The 14,509-nt window shown below is 44.5% G+C and overlaps 1 protein-coding gene and 1 long non-coding RNA gene across 3 annotated transcripts; both read right to left on the reverse strand.

Annotated features, from left to right (window-relative positions):
• Window positions 1-792: 792 nt before the first annotated feature.
• Window positions 793-2,342, reverse strand: LOC105915081. 2 transcript variants are annotated; one of them, XR_002675757.1, is made up of 3 exons: window positions 2,106-2,342; window positions 1,794-1,984; window positions 793-1,660 (listed from the first exon to the last, which is right to left on the reverse strand). It is a non-coding gene; the product is annotated as an uncharacterized LOC105915081 (long non-coding RNA). The 2 variants fall into 2 exon arrangements; XR_002675756.1 differs by having other exon boundaries at window positions 793-1,984.
• Window positions 2,343-4,006: 1,664 nt separating this feature from the next.
• Window positions 4,007-7,133, reverse strand: LOC101779707 (non-specific phospholipase C1). The gene is made up of 3 exons (XM_004981145.4): window positions 5,852-7,133; window positions 4,947-5,123; window positions 4,007-4,767 (listed from the first exon to the last, which is right to left on the reverse strand). The coding sequence occupies exons 1-3, from the start codon at window positions 6,996-6,998 to the stop codon at window positions 4,451-4,453; spliced, it is 1,641 nt and encodes a 546-aa protein (XP_004981202.1). The 5' UTR covers window positions 6,999-7,133; the 3' UTR covers window positions 4,007-4,450.
• Between the last annotated feature and the right edge of the window lie 7,376 nt (window positions 7,134-14,509).

Genomic DNA, 14,509 nt, shown 5'->3' on the forward strand with positions numbered 1-14,509 from the left:
TCACACCCAGAAATATCTAGAGGGGAGGGGATCATCGATCTCATCCGCTCCGACGGGGACGTGTGCAGTGGGCACGCTCAGTTGCAGCACTCACTGATCACTGTGCATGCCAAAGCCCAAAAGCCACCACCAAATTGTGTCGTGCGGATAAAGCTAGGCGCGTGTCGCTATCCGGCGCCAGTTCGCCACGGCATCGCGACGCGTCAGCAGCGCCTATCCTCTGGCCTGGCCGGCGGGGTGGGGGGACAAACGTTAATTACGCTGCTGCTAGGATAGAATAGATCGGATCGGAGCACCAAAAATATCTTGGGCCTTGTTTAGTTGGGGAATTTGGGAGGTGCCAAATTACTGTTACAGCACTGTAGCACACTGTAGCGTTTCGTTTGTATTTGTGAATTATTGTCCAAATATTGACTAATTAGGCTCAAAAGATTCGTCTCGCAAAGTACAACAAAACTGTGCAATTAGTTTTTAATTTCATCTACATTTAGTACTCCATGCATGTACCGCAAGTTTGATGTGATGGAGAATCTTCTTTTTGCATAGTGTCAAAGTTGGGAGTTGGGAGTAACTAAACATGGCCTTGCTCGGCTCGGCTGGGCTGCGCTTCCGGGGTCCAGATGATGCGGCGGCAGGCACAGTACAGTGTCGCGTACCGTACGTTACTGGCGTGCTTGTTCCCGGCCTTGCGGCGCCACGCCACAGCCTGTGGCGTGGCTTTTGGTGGCTCAGAACGTGCGCCACCCACAAAACGTCCAAAAGCCGCTAGCTCCACTGACACTGCACAGGATGAATTCTCATCTGCTCTTGTTCAATATAATGGGCCTAGTTGGGTCGCATATCTGATCCACGACATTGCATGCAATCCTTCATGCATGATGGGTTGGTTTCATTGCAACCCAACTAGGCTCACGATGGATCCCAACACAAAGCGTGGAGGCCAGGGCCCGGAGGGGCTAGTTAATTGCGATAAAAATGAAGAAATACACCACTAAACCAGTTGTTCCTACAGATCTTAGATCAGTAAGCCATTCACACCCACCACCTGCTTACATAACACACAACCATCTCTAAACAGTGAAGAAATGGCCAAGCTTGCCGCCCTCTAGTGACATAACATCAAAGCAGAGATGGATCCCACACCCTGCTGGCTGGCTGAAGAATGAAGACTACTCTGTCAGGGGAATATCTGCTCAGTTAGTAATCAAGCAGTTGGTGTTGTCTGTAGGAGTGAATATGGTCGCTTTCTAGATGCAAGAGCGCTGGTTTTCCATGGGCTGACGTGCTTTCTAGATGCAACTTTCAAGTTACTCCTCAGTCCTCAAAATTAACGCTAGGAGTTGATGAAGGTACAACTCAGTTCATTATCACCAAAGAATGCCCGGCTCAAGTACTTTAGCAGGAATAAGGTAAAAGGCATTTAAAAAAAATGGAGCTGTAGAAGGGTAAGATAACAGAGGAAAACAGAACAGTGGACAATGAGATTACCTCCAAAATTCAAGGACTGAAGGCTTCTGATGAACGGTGTTGAAGAGTTCTGGTGCTCTACTTATACCAGCCCTAGGTTATCCACATGCCAAATAGATGTGCAGCCACCTTAGTAGATTGATGGCATGGCATTCAGCATTTGAACATCTAGAAGCCAATTTGTATGTAGATCCTACAGTGAATGAATGTTTCTTCACTAAATGAACAGAAATGTATCCTTAAGAAGTTTGAAATAAGAATTATGTCATAAACTCATAATAGCATCTTTGCAGTATTTCTCCGATAAAAAAAAAACACAACCTGACCTTAGAAGATTAGTTTTTTCCCCCTCGAAATAAAGTGGATCGATAGTCCTTAGTTTCAGTATTATCAACAGAAATTATCTTGAACCTGAGTTTCTCAAGAGGCCACGATTAGAGACATGAAAATTGAGTTAGTGTACTTGCCCAGATGGTTGACATGATCCTCCCAAGAATCTTAGCTCTGTTAAGATTACCTGCACCATTCGAGAATTAGCCAAACAAAAGGATTAGGACTTGATGGCAAACAATTAATTGAAACTGCATCCACATTCCAAAAGCGACCAAATAGCAATAAGAAATCAAATCCCCACTCACCAACTGCAAGACTCGTGATCCCTGACCATCAATTGAGGAACTCAAAGCACCTGGATTTTCCGGTGCGCACGAAGTTCACGTCGACCACCTCGCCGTACTCTCTGGAACTCATCTCGTCAACCAGATCTCCCTGCCGCACCGCTTCCTTGCTGCGGGAGTCGCTAGCGGAGAGTTGGTGCTACGGGCTGGGCGCGACGGGATTTGCAGTCGTGGAAGGAACGGAGGTGAGGAAGGGGGTTGTTTGGAAACAACTAGTTACTTGCGGCATCGGATATTTAGATACTAATTAGGATTATTAAATATAGTTTAATTTCAAAACTAATTATACAAATGAAGTCTAATTCACGAGACGAATCTATTAAGCCTAATTAGTCCATGATTTGGTAATGTGGTGCTACAGTAACTATTTGCTAATGATGGATTAATTAGGCTTAATAGATTTGTCTCGCGGATTAGTACATGGGTTCTGCAGTTAGTTTTATAATTAGCTCATATTTAGTCCTCCTAATTAGCGTCCGAACATCCGATGTGACCCTCCTAAAGTTTAGCACCTCGTATCCAAACACCTCTGAAGACGGTGGAGGCAGCGGGTGTCGGCGGGCGCGGGCCAGTTCGCAGATATTTGTATCCTGACTAATAATCGCGATCCGGTTATATGTATAATCAGATTATGATTACTATTCACGACCCAAATTAGGGTCTTATTTGCAAAATTTACGGGGGTATATGTAAATATTTGGATTGCAATCCAAGTCAAGGGTTTATATGAAAAGTTAGGAGCTTATTTGTGAATATTCTGGGGGCGCCGACATGGCAACCGGCGCCATGACCGCCGCTAAGAGCAACTCTAAAAAGCTGCTACTATTAACCCAATGCCTTCTTTAGGGAAAAAAGAGAAAAAAAGAGCTTCAATAGCCCACCTAAAACTCCCCAAAAAATTGGCGACGTGAAAAAACACCCCTCGGCCCGCATATTAAACTCCTCAAAAAATTGGCGACGTGAAAAAAACACCCCTCAGCCCCCATATTTTCGCGACGGCGGGTCTTCCCCAATCCCCCCGCGCATTTTTTTCCAAACCTTCTCCGCCCCTCGCCCCGTCGCGCACTCAAGTAGCCAAACCTTCCTACGCGGCCCCTTCCCGTGCGCGCAGCGGCGGTGGCGGGGCGAAGGGCGGTGCGGCGGGGCAAGGGGTGGCAGCGCCGGCGCCGCCGCCGAGCCGCCCAAGCCCAAGGTGCACGGCTGCTCCATCTGCGGGCTCGAGTTCGCCATCGGCTAGGCGCTCGGCGGCCACATGCGCTGCCACCGCGCTGCCGAGGCGGACGACGGCAGCAACAACGGCCTTGGGCTAGACCTCAGCCTCGGCAGGGAGCTTGGGCAGAAAGACGCCGGCAGGATGGCAGCGCCGACGGTCGAGGTTGTGTTGACCAAGTGCCTGGAGTGCTTCGAGAGAGGAAGGAAGGTGCCTGGTGTTATGGGTCGGGAGGTGGGCAGATCAAGTAAATTGACCCAATTATGACGACGTGGTATTTTTTTTAAATTATTAGGGGGTAATTTTTAGTGTTATGATGTGGGCTAATATATTTTTTGGAGGAAATTTTTTTTAGCATAGCTCCTAGTACCTCGTTTCAGCGAAAATTTTTTTGGGACGGAGTTCATGCGCCACCTCGGATCCCCTCGCGCGCCGCCCTCACAGCCCCTAGCTCCTCTGGAGAAGCTGCCGCGTCAAGAGCACGGGGTGCCGGCACGAAGACGCAGGTCCCGCATGTTCCATCCCCCAGCCCAGCCCAAGCCATGAATGCCATCATCTCCGCGCTGTGCTCAAGGGCTTCTGCGCGGGAGCAGCTGGTTAATTTACGAGTAATTCTATTCTGAATAGACATGGTCAGAGATCTCATCATCCAGAGCACAAATAAACATCCTGTTTAAGAAGCATATCATACATTACCCCAAAGTGCAGTTCAACTGCTTAACAAGCAGGTACAGTGCAGACTGAATAGGTACAATTCCACAATGCTTTAGAAATCCCCGCTACACATTATCCCAGAAGGGGACTTTGACATAGTATATTATCAGATAAGTTGATGAGATATTTCTGGCTGTCTCAGTGTTACCACGACAGTCTGCCGAAGGGTAACACTGAGATGTCAAATATCATGACATCTATTTACAGAAACATGTTTAAGACCTATCCATTACATGATGCTATCATACTTGCACGACACCAACCTGAGGGAGGCTCTCTTGCCCATTACAAAACAGTTATGATGTAGAGTGGAAGTGAATGATGATGTAGAGTGGAATCGAATGATGATGTAGAATTTGTGCGCAGATTGCGGAACAATGTATTAGAGCTCTGATGATAAACCAGAGGACATGGAGGCCCTGCTGGTGAGAGCAGGCCTCATTGTCACCAAAGCAGATTCATTCGCACCAGCTCTTAGAGCAATCCTACCAGCTTCCAGGAATCTGGCCACAGCATCCTCTGCGTAGCGGTTTGCTTCCCCAACAGTCATGGTCCTGCCAATATCTGGGTATGTGTTCAGCACATGATCACCATTAAGCTGTGAGGCAAGTTGAATCAATTCCACTTGAAATTCTGACAGAGATGAATCTTCCTTGGGGCCAAATGGTCGCAGTGACTTTGTCACCTCTGGGAGTGTCTCTGTTTGGGGGGAAAAAGAATGTCTAGTTAGGATCCTAGTAGAATTGGCCATTCAGTACAGCTACCACATCTACGCGTTGATAACTCCAAGAACAAAACATGATATAGTGCCAAAACAAGTGTCATAACTGTTCATGCCATTGGCATAACATTTATACCAAACAACAATAAATACATACCTGGACAGTCAGTTCTTGGTGTCTTCCGGATTTTGAAGTAGTTCTCAAAGGTCCCAGCCCATGCATCTCTCTTTGTCAGGAAGTTAGAGTGTAAATTAAATAGCTTCTTTACTGTTGCAGGAATGGACGAATGCTCATATTGTGAGCTTTCTTGCGGACCACTTGGTTCATGGATCACTGCAGAAATGGAAGTAAGTTCATTAGTACCACAAGATAAACTAAGTTACAAAGAACATGAGCATATATTCCTGCTGCTGTAAAATTCAGCTTATTATTTCCTTCCAAAATACATAAGCATAATTTCTAGATGAGAAAGCTCAGCAAATGATTCAACTTCCTATCTTTGTTAAAATCAATCCAAGGACAAACAGGACACAGAGATGACATCAGAATAACATAACTGGCAGTTCCGACCTTTTAATGAAAACGCGGTTTGTGGATGGAATGCTGCTTGTCTGCAAACTGTCCCCATGGATCGCTATTTGCCAGGTGTGCGGACGTTTGCTAAATAACGCAAGTTGACATATAAATCTAAAATTTCTATCCATATGACTAATATATGGAGACTCTAGAAGCTCAAATGCTAAGCTCATTTGATTATCAAAGTAGCAGGAAAATTACCACATGCTCCTGCACTGACTAAATGCTTCCAAGCAAAATGAATAGAAATTGCCCTTAAAATGTTAAAATAAGAATCCAATCATACTAACATCATTGTACAAATGTACTAATCAAAATAAAACACAAGCTGACCTTAGAAAATAAGTTCCTACCCAAAGCTAAAGTTAATCAATAGTCCCTACTTCCTGAAATCAATGTTTAAAGATTCTCTTGATCCTGTGTTTATCAATAGCCCCTACTTATGGACACAAAAATTGGGAATTCAACACCCCAGAAGCACTCACCAGTTCCTTTCTCAATCCACGGTGAGATGAGGAAGGAGGGCACACGCACCCCGAGCCGTTCGAACTTGAAGTAGTACGGGTCTGGGCCAACAATTCCATCAGGCTGGGGCACTCCGACAACCGGCGTTGGGACATGGTCGTAGAATCCACCATGCTCATCGTATGTGATAAGCAGGGCTGTCTCATTCCACTGCGGACTGGCCCTCAGTGTCTCATACACTTCTTTGACGAACCTCTGGCCCCTGGCCACATCATGCGACGGATGGTCATCATTTGCAGGAAACAACTCGCAGTCGAAGTACCTCTGTTCAATCACCGCATAATTTGGCAGCTTCCCCCACTTAGCGTGCAGCTTGAATTTGAGGCTGTACTGGTGGAACTTGACGAGGTGCTTGAGCCGGCGGAGGCTTTGGTAGAAGAGCGTGGCTGGGATGTTCTGGTAGTAGATGCCAAAGGACAAGCCGTTCTCCTCGAGGCTATCAAAGATGGTCTTCTGCGGGAAGCCATGGATGAGATCCTTTCTGGCGTTGAAGGTGAGGCCGTGTGAGGTTGCTGAGTGGACGAACAGGCGGTTGGGCTGCGTGGAGGTGGGCACGGAGGCGAACCACCGATCAAACACGGCGAACTCATCGGCGAGGGAGGCGTACACGGGGATGGCCTCCGGCTTGAATCCGCTCATGACGTTCTGCGCCATGCCGAGGCCCATCCCGCGCGCGTTCTGGGCGAAGCCGGACATGGGTGGAGGCACGGCGGAGGTGTCGGCGGACCCGAAGATCTGCTCGCGGATGTCCTCGAAGCCGTGGCCGGGGTCGGAGTCGACGTAGCCGGCCTCGTCGGTGACGAAGATCTCCGGGGAGGATGGGTCGGAGGCGTTGAGGTGGTTGGACTCGCGGCCGGTGAGGCCGTCGATGTCGGGGCGGGTGCGGCGGAGCCAGCCGAGGATGTGGTCGAAGCTGCGGTTCTCCATCACGACCACCACCACCGTCTTGATCGGCGAGTGGATCTCGTGCTTCCGGCGGCGGCGCTTCAGACCGCGGTGGTGCGCGTCCAGGCAGTGGCCGGAGACGACCAGAGCGAGCAGGAGGAGCGCCACGAGGAGGCGCGCCTCGGGGCCGCCGCGGCGGCCCGCGCGGGCGGCGGCGGCCATCGCGACGGGGGAGCTAGGTCTTCGTCGGCGTCGGCGGCGGCGGAGGCCGGAGGGTAGGGTAGGTGTGATTGCTCTTCAGTTGAATTAATGAGCTCTGATTTTTTTTTTCAATTTTAAGCAGTTGCTTTGCTTATGCTTGCGGACTGCGCCGCCGGCGCGGCGCTTTTTTAATCCTTTCCTATTTTACCCCGTGGGGGTTGGGGAAGGTAGTTAGAGAAAGCCGACAGGTAGGCCCATTTAGGTGCCGTCTCTGGGGCCACACGTCATTGGGACAGGGGGCTCGGTTCGTGCATGGTGCTTGCCGTGATTCCTGCGAAGCGTCAAGCGTGCACCAAAGGTTGGTGGCATCGGTGATACCGACTACTGGGACCCTTTTGTACCGGGTCCCACAAGTCATTGTGACACTAGGCTCGCTGTCTTATTTGCCTAAAAGCTCTTTTTAATTTCACCAAATGGGAAAGCATACGGTGCGGCTAGTAGGAAGAAGGAATCAGGTTAGCAATAAGATTTTTCGGAGTGGCTTTGCTTACTGCTACGCTAATGCGACAAGAACCACACGCTCCTGCAGCCCTGCTTCCATTTCACGTGTCCCTCAACACCATGTGCACACTTGTCAGCAGTTTGAATTCTACCAATAGCAACTTCTTAAAGACAAATTGGTATCAAATTGTGAAATTCTGCTTCTGGACTGGTTTGACTTTTGAAGATTAGGTTCTGCAGCCAGTCAGCCAGTGGATGTGTTTCTCTATGTACATCTTACGGGCAAAACGATTCTTTCTTTGTATTTATTTATTGTTGCGTTCCTCTCACACTAGGACATGCGAAAGTAGATTAGAAGCTAAAGCAAGTCAGAGAATTTCTTCTGTGCTTGCCTTTCAAGAAATAGTCTCTCGTCCGTCTTTAGGTAAGTACAAGTAAATGAAAGTTTAGTCTCAGTTGGTGCAAAGATAGTTTAGTTGGACAATCGGGTACTCCGACGACTGGTCGCGTGCGATCGTAGAGGTCGGAGATATTTTTTAAAAAAGAAATGGGTACTCCGATAGCCGGTTGTTCGTTTTCTAGGAAATTAAATGTCGTCGTTGTTGATCCGTTCCCTTTCGATGGTTAAATGGTTTCGGACTTTCAGCGAACTACACTTTCAGTGAACAATCAAAAGGAAAGGGAAATGCGATATCCCTGATTAAGTTTTTTGAGATGCGATCCAATCATCCAAACGATGGGTGCCAATGCCAATCATAACCGGGGCCAGTCGGTGCAGGGCTGCTGTATCGACGTGTATGCCACACTGACACGTGACATGCGGTTCTTTCTGTTCATTTTTGTATGTGACGATATATACTAGTACTATACTAGCATGTGTTCGACATAGAATTTAAATTACTTTTCGTGTCTAGTTATGTTTGTTACAAATTAACAATGCTACAACCAAAACCGAGCAGGCACGTACGGCACCTCCTTTGATACGGCCTCTGACTGAATAAGCTTCCTTGCAATTTCTCTCTACGTTACGGAGTCATTTTTGTACTTGAAGTACGCACGGCAGAGTCTGAGCTTGACCAATGGCATCGAAACTGACCAGGGAATATCTTCTATGCAAAAAAGAATTCCTAGAGCCAGAGCCCGGATCGATTAAGAATCATCGTAAGAATATGCCAGCTAGCCCGATCCAATCTCTGACGCCCCAGTTTTCTAACCCGGCTTCTTGATTGCTTCCGTCATGAAAGGGCCATTGCTTCTCTAATCCTCAACTCGTAGCTCCCAATCCAATCCCAAGCCATCGCATAGTAAACTAGACTTGTCCGGGCGGTCGTAATCGCTAATTACTCTCAAATGACTTCAGATCACATTTGATATCTGATAATGAATAGGAGCGTAGGAACCGGCCGCGAGTCAGGATCAGGATGGCCCGCGACTATACATCACATGTGTGATGGATATCAACTTGTCGCCTGAAGGATCTCCGCGTGGGTTGGTCTATCTATTCCAGCTCAATAGTTATTTTATGTTTGCTTTTCTGACTGTTTCAGTCCACCAAAGATAGATGAAGGAAGTTTGATGCAGGATGAACTACTATAGATAGGACTGTTGCTAAAATGTTGGCATGTACTAAGAATAGTCTCTTTATGAATAACGAGTACCTAGTCTTATAGTTTTTTTTCTTACAGGCTAACTTCGTTTACACTGGTTAAGCATCTTCCCTGTACATTGAAATTGAAAGTGACCCTCCTTTATGTCAGGAGCAGTAGAAAATTGTTAGGTAAGATTAAATGGTTAAGGCATCGCTCATGTATGTAGCTAGTAACGTTTCTTCTTTATTTCTTCTATGTTCTTATTTCCTTTGTATTCTCCCATGCTTTTTTATATTTGTTTATATCATTTTCTTTCACAATATTAAAGTGTTCTTTTCTTCTTCCTTCTTATTTAGATCATTTATATTATTTTTATTTTTCTTTTTATGTTTCTTGTCTTCTTCCCTTAATCTATCATTTTATTTGTCTTTCCCTCACTCCCCATCTCATGCTTTCCTTTTCCATCCTCGTATTTCTTATTCTATTCTTTTTCATCCATTCTTTCTTCACTTATTCCATTATTATGCTTGATATATATAATTTTATCTATTTAAATTTTTCATAGATTATAATATTTATTTAATGTTCCTTCTCGACTAACTAATTTATCTTTCATTTTTTTCCTTTTTTATTTTCCTTTCTTTGTTATTTTTCTTGTTTTTACTCCTTTACTTTCATTATTTATGATCTTGCATATATTTCCTTAGTACATAATAAGTGAAAAGTGCCTTCTAATTTTATATTCTAAATTACTCCATGAGAATTTTGGCTACTACTTAGTATAGTTAGTTGTTCTATATATGTTCTATATCCACAATGTATTTGTTCCAAATATGCGACTTTTCGTTTGATGAGTTCATATATTTTGTTCTAGGTGTATAAATGTTTGTTTTTGTGAGTTTCTACAATTTGTTCGAGGTATATAGATCTTTTGTTTCATAAGTTCATATAATTTGTTCGATGTGTACAACTATTTTGTTCCGTGTGTTCATATAATTTGTTTTGGGCTTATAATTTTTTATTCCATGAATTCATATAATTTGTTCGATAAGTACAATTATAATTTGTTTGATGTATGAATCTTCCAACTTAATGTTCACTGTTTTGTACTACACGACCAAATTTTCAATCTATCGTTTGCTTATACTGTTATTTTTATATCTCTATATTCGCGTCACACAATCACTTGTTTTGATGTGCAATATTTTATTCATTATTTATTATTTATTCGTCATGTTAATTTTTTGTTCACGTGAATCAATGATTTGTTCCAATTACTCAAGGTACTTGTTCGTGTAATGAAAATTAATATTTTATTTTAAAAATATTTTTAAAAATTCACCTAAACATAGTCATGTGTGGTTTTATTTTGAAGATCTTATCATAAGAAATATAGTGATGCAATTGGATTTTTTTATGATCGGCTTGAGATTTATAGCTCGGATATGTATGCATGTGGATGATGTCATCAATTTTTAGGTGGTGTTTGGTTCCTTTTGCTTATTTTTAGCACCTGTCACATCAAATGTTTAGATACTAATTAGGAGTGTTAAACGTAGACTATTTACAAAATCCATTACACAGATAGAGGCTAAACGGCGAGACGAATCTATTTAAGCCTAATTAGTCCATGATTTGATAATGTGCTGCTACAGTACCATTTGCTAATGATGGATTAATTAGGCTTAATAGATTCGTCTCGTCGTTTAGCCTCCATCTGTGCAATTAGTTTTATAATTAATTCATGTTTAGTTCTCCTAATTAACCTCCAAATATTCGATGTGATATGGACTAAACCTTAGCTCGAGAAACCAAACGCTCTTTTATCTTCTATGTATGCATGCACAACTGTGTATATCTCATTATATAATAACGTATTAAATGTGTTGGTGCTTAATTGGCTAAGCTGGCGCGGACTACTTTTTGTTCGGGCGACAGTTGTCGAAGCTGTCGCCGATGAGCTTCCCGCACTCCGCCCATCAACCCGTCTCACATGTCACTGTTCTCTACTGTGACTTTTTCGGAGGCAGTCGTTGTTATCGACTTTGAGTTCGTGCGGTCGTGCGTAGGTTGCTAGCTCTATGTTTCCACATGGTTTATATCAAGTCATTTCGCTCAAATGTTGGATCGAAACCAAATGTGATCCACTTTGTGGCCTTAGCTCTCTCGAATAGATCCAGTTGTATTTATCAGGTGCATAGTCAAAAACTCTTAGGAGTATAATTCGGGATGAATGAAGTGGTGATCCTAGAAACTTTGTTCATAACTACAAAAATCTGCATGTAGGATAGGATGAAGAGCGCGGCTTTGTCGTATGTTATTGTTGTATTCGATTTTGGGATGTGAAATAGTGGTCCAGCTTCATTTTACAGAATTTAGTGAAAATCTAAAAGAAGATACATATGCACAATTAAAAAACAAAGAAATGTGAGATGATTTCTCGTCGATGTATCGCGGGTTGATAGGTGATGAGCCCACGCGCGCTTGATCGGAACAAGTCCCACTCTCTGCGTGTCAGAAACGCGCCTCGTGTCGCAACGAATGAGCTTCGGCGTGCTCACACGTGTTTTTTTTTCTTTTGAACGGTCGGCTAATCGGCTGCCGACCATGTATCGATACAGTGGAGCTTTCAGAGAGGAAAAAGAAAGTTGTGGTTGCTCTGGATTGCGTGCTAATAAAGCGGCGCTACGGTGGAACTTGCAACTCAAGTTTTTTTTGAGAGGAACACACCTAAGAGCAACTCCAAGAGGCGGCTAATCTTACCTTCAATATTTTTTAATGAAAAAAGAGAAAAAACGAACTCCAACAGTTCACCCAAACCTTCCCCAACTTTTTAGCAATGCTAAAAAATAACCTACCACCGCGTATATTTTAGCGTTGGCATTCCTCCCCCAATCCTGATTCCCGCACGCTCGCGCGTCCCTTCCGATGGGCCCAATACTATGACGTGGGCTGTTTTAAAATATTGGGGGCTACTTATTTTAGCGTTGGCATTCCTCCCCCAATCCTGATTCCCGCACGCTCGCGCGTCCCTTCCGATGGGCCCAATACTATGACGTGGGCTGTTTTAAAATATTGGGGGCTATTTATTAGCGATCTGCTGTGGATTGATATATTTTTGGGGAAATTTTTTTTGGAAGAACCCCAATACATAGTTTTGGGGAAGAATTTTTTGGAGTACTCTTGGAGTTGCTCTAAGTAGCTAACACACGTGTCGCGGTAGCTCTGGAATTTGCCTGGCCCAAGGCTCGGTGGTACTGGAAAGAGGCCCAGCCCAGATAGTAGAACAGCGACCCATAGAACAGCATTTTATTTTTTAAGGAACAGGAGGGGCAAGCCTCTAGTGAAATATATTAAGGTAAACAGTTTCCAAAAACAACAGGAAGTTCAAAGCTGCAAAAGGAGAAAGAAAGGAAAAGAAGGGGGGAAAAGGAAAATTACAAGGCTTGAAGCCAAAGGGGAGGGAGAGAACTTTGCTTAGCTTTCAGCAGAACTAAGGAGAACTCTTGAATAAATTTCCTTTTGCACTCTTCCACACTTGGGTCCACATTGTTGTTGAAGATCAGAACAGCGTGTTCATGCGAGGTGTCTGAATACTTCGATGTTTGTTGGCGCGTACTCCTACGGCATACTAGGATTTATGAGACGCGGCGAAGGAAAAAAGACTGATGCACGCATGTCCGGACCCCTGCCACTGCCATCAATCACTCTGGCAGGTGCATTATCACAATTTGACAAACACGCAGTCACGGTCTCTAAACACGACATCAATAACGGGACAATCATGTCGGGATATGACAGCGCGAGAGTCATATTCTATCGCCCCACACACGCACCCACACACGCACGTGGTGATGTAGATTTAACCACGTCACGGTCACGGCGCGGCCACAGCGCGCAGAACTCGTCGTCGCCGGCGACGAGCCTCGCGAGCGTGTCGGCGGCGAGGCACAACTCCAGCGCCACACGGCGCCGTCGCCCCCGCGCGCGGCCACGTACCTCGGCGGCGGTCGAGACTTCACCTTGCAGGGCGCACCACCGCGTTGCCGACGTAGCCCGCCGGCCGGGGCTCACCGTCCACCGACCAGCCCGTTGAGCGGGAACACAGGGTCGTCGCCACCGGTGCAGACGGCTTGATACGCCTGAGACGGGAATTCTAGACAACTCGTTCAATATATAATGCGTTCATCTCACACGTTAATTGTGAAAAAAAAAGCATCGTGTCCTTATTTTTGTCACGAGTGCAAATAAAGAGAGAGGTTTTCGTTTGGATACGAGAATCTTACGTGCGATATCCAGCGACAACCATAATAAAATACTATAATAATGGAACAAAACTGTACGTAAAACGTGATAACAACATGGAAAAGAAACACTCCACGTGAAAAAGGCATGGTCAGAAAAACAACACAAGAAACAAAAGGCATGAGTCTTTTGGAGCTTCGCGACTTTGTCTCCATGTGTTTTTGCAATGAAGTTGGTGTATCAGTCTTTATCAGTCGTCAGTTTTTCATCTCTTTCTTTTTTGTTTATTTCGAAGACAGCACATCGATCGATCCTGTCTATATTCGATTGTTCGTCCCATGCATCTTAAGGTAAGTTCGAACATACAAATTCAACTTATTTTTCTTGTGTGCATACCATGTTGACTTGAGGTTCCAACATACAAATTCAAACTTTTTACTCTCTTTTCTTCGCGCAAATGCTTCTCCAAGCAAGTTCTTAAAAAAGAACTTTCTTAGAGCTAAAGATGATCTCACTTTGTGGATCTCTAGCAAACATACCAGATAAAAAAAAAAGAGCAGCTCTTCATGCAAATTGTGTATCCTCTGTAAAGCAGGCACCGGCCCGGGAACTCAAATTGTGCAGTTCCAAGTCAGTATTTTGGGGTAAAGGGTGCTACACAAACGCCCAAAATCTGGATGAGTGTTTCATGATGACCGAGGGGGACATCATTTCAAACACATCAGAGTCACATTTATTCGCCCTAATCTCCACATGCTAAAAGAATAGTATGTAGTCTTCCCGAGAACTACTCTCACCCCCTGATCCCTTCGTTCTATTCATAGGAAATCACGTTCCAATTATAGTATTTCTCTTGATGTTTTCACTCACTATAATACTGATCACGACAACTAAAATGGAGAACTTAATAAATGCCTCTTCATTTGTTGCCGCTTCAATTTTGCCACTAAACGTCATGCTAACATATTCCCTCCGTTCATAAAGTTATGACATTTACGATAAGCTAGTTAGTAGTCAACTAGCTTGTCCTAAATGTCATGTATTTACGGATGGAGGTAGTACATGATTACAGATGCTATATATACCAGAGAAACAATCTGTTATATGTGTTGAACTACCTCAACATAGAAATATTGTAATTACAAATCCTAATAATACTATGCCCTCTAAACAAATAAATATTTATTTGCGTTTATA

The sequence above is a fragment of the Setaria italica genome, chromosome IX, assembly GCF_000263155.2.
Source record: "Setaria italica strain Yugu1 chromosome IX, Setaria_italica_v2.0, whole genome shotgun sequence".
NCBI lineage: Eukaryota > Viridiplantae > Streptophyta > Magnoliopsida > Poales > Poaceae > Setaria > Setaria italica.

Bases quoted from the DNA above. Each gene is read 5' to 3' on its own strand.
- LOC101779707 (XM_004981145.4), bottom strand. From the start codon at position 6,998: ATGGCCGCCGCCGCCCGCGCGGGCCGCCGCGGCGGCCCCGAGGCGCGC. The intron at 5,124-5,851 runs GTGAGTGCTTCT...CCATTTCTGCAG, and splicing joins GTGGATTGAGAAAGGAACTG to TGATCCATGAACCAAGTGGT. The intron at 4,768-4,946 runs GTATGTATTTAT...CCCCCCAAACAG, and splicing joins ACCAAGAACTGACTGTCCAG to AGACACTCCCAGAGGTGACA.